The sequence below is a fragment of the Oncorhynchus tshawytscha genome, linkage group LG08 (assembly GCF_018296145.1).
Source record: "Oncorhynchus tshawytscha isolate Ot180627B linkage group LG08, Otsh_v2.0, whole genome shotgun sequence".
NCBI classification, from domain to species: Eukaryota; Metazoa; Chordata; class Actinopteri; order Salmoniformes; family Salmonidae; genus Oncorhynchus; species Oncorhynchus tshawytscha.
The window spans coordinates 12,367,511-12,378,378 of record NC_056436.1 but is presented as its reverse complement, the minus strand read 5'-3'; the positions used below and the strand labels follow the sequence as shown (position 1 = coordinate 12,378,378).

Sequence of the window (10,868 nt, the reverse complement as noted above, 5' to 3'; positions counted from 1 at the left end):
CTGACTTGCTGCACCCTCGACAACCACTGTGATTATTATTTTTTGATCCTGCTGGTCATCTATGAACATTTAAAAATGTGGCCATGTTCTGTTATAATCTCCACCCAGCACAGCCAGAAGAGGACTGGCCACCCCTCATAGCCTGGTTCCTCTCTAGGTTTCTTCCTAGGTTCTGGCCTTTCTATGCAGTTTTTCACACTTGCATTGCTTGCTGTTTGGGGTTTTAGGCTGGGTTTCTGTACAGCACTTTGTGACATACATTTGATTGATTGATTGATTGATACAGATGAACATAGTATCTTCAGGCATTTGGAAATTCCTCTCAAGGATGAACCAGACATGTGGAGGTCTACAATATTTTTTCTGATGTCTTGGCTGATTTCTTTTGATTTTCCCATGATGTCAAGCAAAGAGGCACTGAGTTTGAAGGTAGTCCTTGAAATACATCCACAGGTACACCTCCAATTGACTCAAATTATGTCAATTAGCCTATCCGAAGCTTCTAAACATCATGACATAATTTTCTGGAATTTTCCAAGCTGTTTAAAGGCACAGTCAACTTAGTGTATGTAAACTTCTGACCCACTGGAATTCTGATACAGTTAAATAATCTGTCTGTGAACAATTGTTGGAAAAATTACTTGTGTCATGCACAAAGTAGATGTCCTAACCAACTTGCCAAAACTATAGTTTGTTAATAAGACATTTGTGGAGTGGTTGAAAAACTAGTTTTAATGACTCCAACCTACATGTATGTAAACCTCTGACTTCAACTGTATAGGGGGGAGTTCTTGGTTGATGGTTTCAACCAAGTGCTTGCGATACAGTGCGGTTTCCAGGAGTTTCCAGGCAACAGAAAACGTTGTCTCTCCTTTCACCACAGTGGGTGCTGTTGTTCAAAATCCTCTAGTCGAGGATGACGCAAATTTGCGTCACCGCAACCAGGAAATGCAGTAGCTGTTCAAATTAAACTTTATGCACAACAAGGCTGCATTCAAACTGTCATGAGCATCTAATGCACATGTTTCACACCGAGTTAGATGTGACTCAACGCAGATACTGTAGTTATTTTAACATGACAAGCATCTTCTTGTTTTAGTAGCCTGATTTGGTGAGTTATTTTCTTTAAGCTAGCTAGCTATAACTCTCATTGATTTGAAGCTAACTAGCTACCTTGCAAGTGCTTGTGCACGAGCCTTTGTTCATGGACGGGTTGATGTTGCATACATGCCTCGTGCTTTATTGTGACCATCAGGAACAGCTACATTCTAGTAACCAATGACCATAATATCCGGAACCTTTATTGTAATCTGGCTAGCCACTTAGCTATTGCATGCATTTCCATTCAACCAAGGTCAATTTTCCTGATACAAGAAATGCATGCACATAGCTAAAACGTTAGTAATGTACAGTCCATGATGCATTTCTTTGTGTGAAAGTATTAAAATTGGTTCCTCTTGAGTAGAATAAACCTCATAGATATGTTGGTTCCATGATTTAGCTAGTCAATACAGTATGCTTATGTTTTCTCATCTCTTCGCATTCCTGTGTATAGTCCAATCCATAACATGTTCTGGACACTGTTGTGCCGACTGAGGACCCAGAAGCCTTTGGGGAGTAGGACATGTGCCTATAGGTTCACCTCTGTCAATCTGTCAGACCCTATCAAGCCGCATGTACCACCTAGAACTCTACCAGCTCCCTGGACCACCACAGGCTCTGGTCATCATAGGACGTGTCACTCAAGCACACACGTCCAACACCATGGCTGGACTGTCAGACGAGATGTTTTGTATGCGGCACAACATTTTAACACCTGTGTTCAGTCACTATCAGCTGTCCCTGGTCAGCCCACCTCCACCAGACACTGGAATTTCAGTATACAGAGAAGGTTTTATTCAACAGTCCCTGTTAAATCAGTGATGAAACCAGTGACCGTGCTTGGAAGTGGGAAAAAAATTCCTAAAGGCCCCAGGACCAAACAACCATCCAGAACCAATCAGCCGACCCCAAAGGAGGACAAGGTGAAGCCGTCCGTCCATCAATCAGATTAGGGGACTGGGAGATGCTTAATAAATGAACGAATGAATGAATGGATGGTGGGCTGAATGGACGTGTGAATGGAATAGATTTTATTGATGCCTAGTGAGGAAATTGTATGAGGTACATACAGGGACAGTACAGACCCACACACATCAGAGCATATAGACTTGAGCCCTATCTTAACATCTGATATCACCCAATTCTGATTCTTGATAATGTGGGGTTAAAATGTCATTAACAATGTTTGAATCAATGTTCAATCTGACCCCATAGGATATGATGCAGTGCATTGCCTATGCAACAGCAGACCAGTACCATCTGCCAACACTCTGCCATGACCTCATAGCCCACGGCTTCTACGAAGTAGATTTACCAAGAGGTAGGCCAACACCTTTTTACTTTACTTCATGGATACTGTAGGCTAATTGCTTACTCTTTTCATGGCTGTGCAATGTAACAAAAGACACATTTTGATTATGATATATTTTAATTTCAGATGCCTCAAATGCACTCGTAATATGCACTGACAATGCCCAAAAACCCAGTGATAATGCAACAATGTTCTTCTTCAGGTATGTCCTCTTTTTTTTCTGTCTTTATGTCTTTTACACAGCTTATTGTTATGTCTTTATGTCTTTTACACAGCTTATTGTTATGTCTTTGTCTTTTACACAGCTTATTGTTATGTCTTTTACACAGCTTATTGTTATGTCTTTTACACAGCTTATTGTTATGTCTTTTACACAGCTTATTGTTATGTCTTTTACACAGCTTATTGTTATGTCTTTGTCTTTTACACAGCTTATTGTTATGTCTTTTACACAGCTTATTGTTATGTCTTTTACACAGCTTATTGTTATGTCTTTTACACAGCTTGTTATGTCTTTTACACAGCTTATTATGTCTTTTACACAGCTTATTATGTCTTTTACACAGCTTATTATTATGTCTTTTACACAGCTTATTGTTTTGTCTTTTACACAGCTTATTGTTTTGTCTTTTACACAGCTTATTGTTTTGTCTTTTACACAGCTTATTGTTATGTCTTTTACACAGCTTATTGTTATGTCTTTTACACAGCTTATTGTTATGTCTTTATGTCTTTTACACAGCTTATTGTTATGTCTTTTACACAGTTTATTGTTATGTCTTGAGTGTGAATTAATTAAGCCATTTTTACTTCTAGGGAGGGATCAGTGGTCTTTTGGAATGTTGAAGAGAAAACCGTAAGAAGAATTCTGATCCTATTGCACATAAGAAGTCACAATAGTAATTATAGTTCTGATAATAACAAAAAAAATCACATTACACTCACTTAAAAATCACTAAGGGAAGTTGTGGTTCTCTTGAACCAGGTAATCTAACATGCTGACCAAACCGCATGGGCAAAAGTTGATTTTGTTCACCCACACCAGACACGATCAGGACACACAGGTTGAAATATCAAAACAAACTCTGAACCAATTAATTTAATTTGGTCAAAAAGCAATAAACATTTATGGCAATTTAGTTAGCTAGCTTGCTGTTGCTAGCTAATTTGTCCAACACATTGGGTTGTTATTTTAGCTGAAATGCACAAGCTCCTTTACTCCGACAATTAATCCACAGATAAAACGGTAAACCAAATTAAATTTCTCGTCATCTCTCCTCCTTCCTTCAGGCTTCTTTTTCTTCTTTGGACTTTATTTGATAGTTGGCAACCAACTTTATGGTGCATTACCACAAAAGATGAACTGAGTGCGGACGTCAGTTCACCTTTCAATCACCCATATGGGTATATGCTCATAAAAACCAATGAGGAGATGGGAGAGGCAGGACTTGGAGCGCTTTGAGCGTCACAAATAGAACCAAGCGCCTGGCCGCGCAGACGCTTGCGAGCAGTGTGGGCGCAATGATTGAATAACATGTATGTGTACATTTATTTTGCAATGCCAGCGGTGTGGTCAGCATGTTAGCAGGTGATTTGTAGAGGGAGCTGCAGATATTGTCAGTTACAGATCAATAATGACATTTCTTGCTATTGAACTGCTTTGTTTTTCAGATGAAGAAAGTGATGAGGCTCTTGGAGCGGCATGAGATTCATCCCTACGAGGTAGCTCTGGTCCACTGGGAAAATGAAGAGATCAACTACACTATTGGAGAGTACGTCACCTGATATGGTTGGTCGTTACAGATCAATTATTGCAGTTTCAATCATGTTATATGGATTACAGTAAAATGTAATTGTAGATTTCTGAAAAATAAATTACTTGATATGATATGTCTTTAACATTTATCGTTTATTTAGTTTTCATTTGGATGATAACAATTTTATTACTCGCCTGGGATAGGGCACAATATGTTGTCAATTGTTGTCTTTAGTGATCAGTGACTTTTGTTCAACCCAGGGGAAACTCAAAGCTACAACGTGGTAACTTCCTGCTGAACAGTGAAATAGATCCTGACGAGGCCGTGCTGGATAAATTTGCATTTTCAAATGCCCTTTCTTTGTCAGGTTAGCTGGAACCTTTTTCATGTTACTGTTTTTTGTTAATGTATGAAACATAGCATTACTGTTAAACGGTCCAGGTGTATATACACTACTGTGGTGATTTATCCTTACAGTCTGATACTGCTCTCCCGTCTGTCTGGGTTTTGTTTCAGTGAAACTGGCCATATGGGAGGTGGCTTTGGATGACTTTGTGGAGTCGATTCAGTCAATTCCAGAGGTAGGTTAACAATAATCTGTGTACAGTTTGGATCTCCGCACTTGAGAAACAATCATCTCAAATCTTGAGTAGAGAATCACGTAAAATGATCATTACGAATTGTTTGTCGCTGTAAAAATCATTTGCCAGAGGTTCCTCCGAACTGACTAGATTATATGCACTTCCCATTCAGATGCTGAAATCTGGGAATAAAATAAAGCTGTCCAGAGCAGAGGTTATGCAGAAGATCGGAGAACTCTTTTCTCTGAGGTAAAGTCAATTTAAAGCTGTGACTCTTATTTAGGGCTGTCCTGGACTAAAACAAATCTTGGTCGACCGAAAGTCGTCTGTTCCAATCAATTGGTAAACATTTTAAAACATGTTTTTTTTCCTCCATATATAGACACACTCTATGTGTTTTAATGAAATCAATTATGTATACATTGAGCTTGTCTGATGCTTTAAGCTCACTGTTTAATGAAGTAAGACCGAAATTGCTCAAGAGGGAGCCAGAGATCAAGATGACCAGAAGATAAAAACCTTAACCTGTCCCGACTATCCTCCTCCCGCTCCTACTGGCTTTCGCAGATTCTGCCACTACTCTCCTGAAGATGTCAGTAATAGTCTACACGTGGAGTCTGCAAACTTTTTCATGTGGAATGCCAATTTATCTTGCCATTTCTACCGATCTGCATGCCAGTTATGGTTTTCATATGCACATTTTCATGGAACAGTTTAATTTAATTTATAATAAGTCTTTGTTTCTCAAAATCATTGTCATGTGGTTAATCAAAATTCTATCCCAGTGTAAATGATACAAACCTAAAAGTAACTTATATTGCCATTGCCAACTATGTAAAAATTGCATTGTCATTCTCAGTGAATGTAAAAACAGACTTTGTTAGCTTGCTGTTTGAGGTGGAAAAAAACATGACTTTGAGGAGCTCCGCAGCTCATTAGGGGTGGTGCTTTAAGCCAATCAGAAATACTATGAGATACCCAAATGGGCACATTTATATGCCTACATTTGTGAGCAGGCCAGGTAGCCTATAGGCCTACTTTTATGCGTAATCAGGTTACTCAACATTGACAGGAGCACTCCAAACAAAAGACAATGACTAAATTGACAATCTCCTAAATGGAATAAAATGAACCAAAACTTGTTTCTCACAAGTGTAGCATAGGTTGTGTGCTCTGCAAACCTATGTGTCCACTCACTCCGACAATGAGAACGGTAAAAGACTGGAATAATAACATGTATTAACAGACATTACCGTAAGCAGACAAATATTGTAGATAACAGTACATGTACTACTGGTGATATATATCATGGGGAATTGATAGACACTAACAATCAAACGCAAACAATTCACACAATTGAAGTTATGAAACAATGAATGTGCACAAATTGGCAGGAGAGAGCGCATTTTGGAGAGAGACGTGCATCTTGCAGCCACACTCCCCTTTTTCTTGGACTGTGCCATTCTTGCAGCCTCCTCAATGGATTAGTCTCAGCCTCCGCAATGGATTGGTCTCAGCCTCCGCAATGGATTAGTCTCAGCCTCCGCAATGGATTAGTCTCAGCCTCCGCAATGGATTAGTCTCAGCCTCCGCAATGGATTAGTCTCAGCCTCCGCAATGGATTAGTCTCATCCTCCGCAATGGATTAGTCTCAGCCTCCGCAATGGATTAGTCTCGGCCTCCTCAATGGATTAGTCTCAGCCTCCGCAATGGATTAGTCTCAGCCTCCGCAATGGATTAGTCTCATCCTCCGCAATGGATTAGTCTCATCCTCCGCAATGGATTAGTCTCAGCCTCCGCAATGGATTAGTCTCAGCCTCCTCGATGGATTAGTCTCAGCCTCCTCGATGGATTAGTCTCGGCCTCCGCGATGGATTAGTCTCGGCCTCCGCGATGGATTAGTCTCGGCCTCCGCGATGGATTAGGCTCAGCCTCCGCAATGGATTAGGCTCAGCCTCCGCAATGGATGCAAATAAGACCGGTGTCTCATGTGCCATTAAAAAAAAGATGGATAATGTACCAGTCAAAAGTTTGGACACACCTACTTATTCCAGGTTTTTACTTTATTTTTACTATTTTCTATATTGTAGAATAATAGTGAAGACATCAACTATGAAATGACACATGGAATCATGTAGTAACCAAAAAAAGTGTTAAACAAATCAACATTTATTTGAGATTCTTCAAAGTAGCCACCCTTTGCCTTGATGACAGCTTTGCACACTCTTGGCATTCTCTCAACCAGCATCATGAGGTAGCCACCTGGAATGCATTTCAATTAACGGGTGTGCCTTAATGCGTTTTCAGCCAATCAGTTGTGTTGTGGCAAGATAGGGGTGGTATACAGAAGAGCCCAATTTGGTAAAATATCAAGTCCATATTATGGCAAGAGCAGCTCAAATAAGCAAAGAGAAATGACAGTCTACCATTACTTTAAGACATGGAGGTCAGTCAATGTGGAACATTTCAAGAACTTTGAATGTTTCTTCAAGTGCAGTCTCAAAAACCATCAAGCTCTATGATGAAACTGGCTCTCATGAGGACCACCACAGGAAAGGAAGACCCAGAGTTACCTCTGCTGCAGAGGATAAGTTAGAGTTACCAGCCTCAGAAGTCAGCAATTAACTGCCTCAGATTGCAGCCCAAATAAATGCTTCACAGAGTTCAAGTAACAGACACATCTCAACATCAACTGTTCAGAGGAGACTGTATGAATCAGGCCTTCATGATCGAATTCCTGCAAAGAAACCACTACTAAAGGACAACAATAATAAGAAGAGACTTACTTGGGCCAAGAAACACGAGCAATGGACATTAGACTGGTGGAAATCTGTCCTTTGGTCTGATGAGTCCAAATTTGAGATTTTTGGTTCCAACCGCCGTGTCTTTGTGAGATGCAGAGTAGGATGATCTCCGCATGTGTGGTTCCCACCGTGAAGCATGGAGGAGGTGTGATGGTGTGGGAGTGCGTTGCTGGTGACACTGTCAGTGATTTTATTTAGAATTCAAGGCACACTTAACCAGCATGCTACCACACCGATATGCCATCCCATCTGGATTGCGCTTAGTGGGACTATCATTTGTTTTTCAACAGGACAATGACCCAAAACACACCTCCGGGCTGTGTAAGGGCTATTTGACCATGAAGGAGAGTAATGGAGTGCTGCATCAGATGACCTGGCCTCCACAATCACCTGATCTCAACCCAATTGAGATGGTTTGGGATGAGTTGGACTGCAGAGTGAAGGAAAAGCAGCCAACAAGTGCTCAGCATAATGTGGGAACACCTTCAAGACTGTTGGAAAAGCATTCCTTGTGAAGCTGGTTGAGAGAATGCCAAGAGTGTGCAAAGCTATCAAGGCAAAGGGTGGCTACTTTGAAGAATATAAAATATAAAACACTTTTTTTGGTTACTACATGATTCCATATGTGTTATTTCATAGTTTTGATGTCTTCACTATTATTCTACAATGTAGAAAATAGTAAAAATAAAGGTGTGTCCAAACTGTGTATTTATTTATTTCTTTGCTACTGCTCGACTAAAAAAATATATATATTGGTCGTCCAACAGCCTATCAACCAGTCGAATATTTTGGTTCAGCCCTACTCTTGTTTTATAAAACATTTGAACAAACTGAGTTGTATTACATTTTACACTGCATCAACCTGAGCTCTGACCTGCTGTTATGTTGTTCCAGGCACTGTATCAACCTGAGCTCTGACCTGCTGTTATGTTGTTCCAGACACTGTATCAACCTGAGCTCTGACCTGCTGTTATGTTGTTCCAGACACTGTATCAACCTGAGCTCTGACCTGCTGTTATGTTGTTCCAGACACGGTATCAACCTGAGCTCTGACCTGCTGTTATGTTGTTCCAGACACTGTATCAACCTGAGCTCTGACCTGCTGATCACGCCAGACTTCTACTGGGACAGAGAGAACCTGGAGATGCTCTATGACAAGACGTGTCAGTTCCTCAACATCAACCGCCGGGTCAAGGTAGGGGGGCTATAATATAATTATTATTATATGTCATTTACCAGATGCTTTTATCCAAAGCGATTTACTGTCATGGGTGCATATATTTTACATATGGTCTGTGTCTTATTCATCGTTCGTATGAGTTTATGGATCATATTTGTTAATATTTGATTTGGAAGCAGATGCAGTATTACTTGTAAATGTAGATATGTTTCTTCTGTGATATAGGTCACTTTAGTCATAGGCAGCAAACCTTAAAAAATGCTTGTCATTATGCAAGAAATCATAGTGGCATTGAAATCCATTTGCAGCAGTGGGGCCTGTTGTCCTATTGTTTTTCAGGTAGTGAATGAGAAACTACAGCACTGCACTGAGCTGACAGACCTAATGAGGAACCACCTGAGTGAGAAGCACAGCTTGCGGCTGGAGTGGATGATCGTCATCCTCATCACTATCGAGGTCAGAAACCCTAACACGCACAAACCTCTAACTACATGGTTTATGTTCTGGTGATGATGATGGTTATGATTTAAGATTATATTGTTTCTAGCATTATAAAGAACAAAATGTAGCCTTATCATTAAATGTTTTATATCCTCTCACTAATCTTTTGGTTTGGTTTCTTCAGGTGTTGTTTGAAGTTGGCAGAATGATTTTCTGAAGAGCTTCATCAGCGATGCTAAAATACAGATTTAAGGTTAAGAAAAAGCCTAACAGATACCTATTTATGTAAGTACATTAAATTATGATCATAATGAACAAGACATTGAAAAGAAGGCTAAGCTTTGACCCCAAAGAAGGTAACTTACTGAACATAAGAAAATGGCACAACTACGGTAGACTTACTGTTCGTTAACACTTGCAACGATGGAATGGGATTTGATTGATTAGGATCCACATTAGCCAACAACAGCTGGTCTTACAGGGGTCTTACACATAACAAAAAATACTTTACAATTGACATACATGTAAAAACATGTAGTGTGTGGTCATCTATCAGTTACACATGCATGTCAGTACATACATACAAGTAGGTCACACGTGGGAAAGGAGTCGTGCGGTGAGGTGTTGCGTTGCAAGAAGTAACACATTTTCAATGGAAGGACAGAGCCTTGATACAAATTGAGAAATATCACTGTAGAAGACAGTATTTTGGTTGGTGGAGCGAGGCTAAAAAGAAGTTCACATTTAAGCAAATCACCAGTGTCTGCACCACAAAATGTAACTGATAGCCAACCGAGGGAGGAAATGTCTCACTAGCTCACTTTGTAACTGTTGGATTTCTGTTCAAAATATGTATGCAAATGTACTCATTAATATATAAATGGTGTTTGGGGCTTTATATGCTTGAGTTTGTTTGTATTTAAAGTTAACATTGCCTGTGTGTATTGATTAACTGTATTTATTTATTTATTTGGAGACATACATTTCTGTTTGTCTTCATTCTAGCAAACTGTATAATTCAAACAACCAATCCAATGTCTCATGAACCCAGTGACTGGTCTGTAAGGAGCTGAGCCCTATTAGAGCTTCAGGTCAATAAGAAGATGCTAATTGTCAATGGTCTTACCATGTCAAATGTTATTCAGAAGATGCTAATTGTCTATGGTCTTACCATGTCAAATGTTATTCAGGTTCACGATGTGATCCATGAAGATCAGCAGCACTTAAATGTAGTGACAGCTGTCATCTCCTGTGTGAAATCTTTTGTGTGTTTTGATTTTTAAAATAAAGTGGAGTAAACTTAATTCCATATTGTAAGTACTGTACGTGTCTTGCTTTATTTAGTATAGGTAGAACCATAGTGACAGAACCATAACTTGTATGTAAGAAAGGCCCTGAGAGGCTCGGAGTGGTCCTTCAAGTTGTATGTAAACCCCTTTATCTGGCTCGGAGGACTGCTCGGGGTCCAGCCAATATCTACAGTTGAAGTCGGAAGTTTACATACACTTAGGTTGGAGTCATTAACTTGTTTTTCAACCACTCCACAAATTTCTTGTTAACAAGCTATAGTTTTGGCAAGTCGGTTAGGACATCTACTTTGTGCATGACACAAGTCATTTTTCCAACAATTGTTTACAGATTATTTCACTTACAATGAATTATATCACAATTCCAGTAGGTCAGAAGTTTACA

At 39.7% G+C, this 10,868-nt stretch overlaps 1 protein-coding gene across 1 annotated transcript; it reads left to right on the top strand.

Annotated features, from left to right (window-relative positions):
• Nucleotides 1-925: 925 nt before the first annotated feature.
• On the top strand, nucleotides 926-10,487 carry rmnd1 (required for meiotic nuclear division 1 homolog). The gene is made up of 12 exons (XM_024430484.2): nucleotides 926-1,111; nucleotides 1,556-2,024; nucleotides 2,317-2,422; nucleotides 2,540-2,615; nucleotides 3,230-3,269; nucleotides 4,085-4,185; nucleotides 4,431-4,537; nucleotides 4,687-4,751; nucleotides 4,924-5,000; nucleotides 8,630-8,750; nucleotides 9,075-9,191; nucleotides 9,361-10,487. The coding sequence occupies exons 2-12, from the start codon at nucleotides 1,569-1,571 to the stop codon at nucleotides 9,391-9,393; spliced, it is 1,299 nt and encodes a 432-aa protein (XP_024286252.1). The 5' UTR covers nucleotides 926-1,111; nucleotides 1,556-1,568; the 3' UTR covers nucleotides 9,394-10,487.
• Nucleotides 10,488-10,868: the final 381 nt, after the last annotated feature.

What these genes read in the sequence shown, in the direction of transcription:
- rmnd1 (XM_024430484.2), top strand. Translation starts at nt 1,569, where the DNA reads ATGTTCTGGACACTGTTGTGCCGACTGAGGACCCAGAAGCCTTTGGGG. An exon ending in ATCAACTACACTATTGGAGA is followed by an intron (nt 4,186 to 4,430) that starts GTACGTCACCTG and finishes TGTTCAACCCAG; the next exon opens with GGGAAACTCAAAGCTACAAC. An exon ending in ACATCAACCGCCGGGTCAAG is followed by an intron (nt 8,751 to 9,074) that starts GTAGGGGGGCTA and finishes ATTGTTTTTCAG; the next exon opens with GTAGTGAATGAGAAACTACA.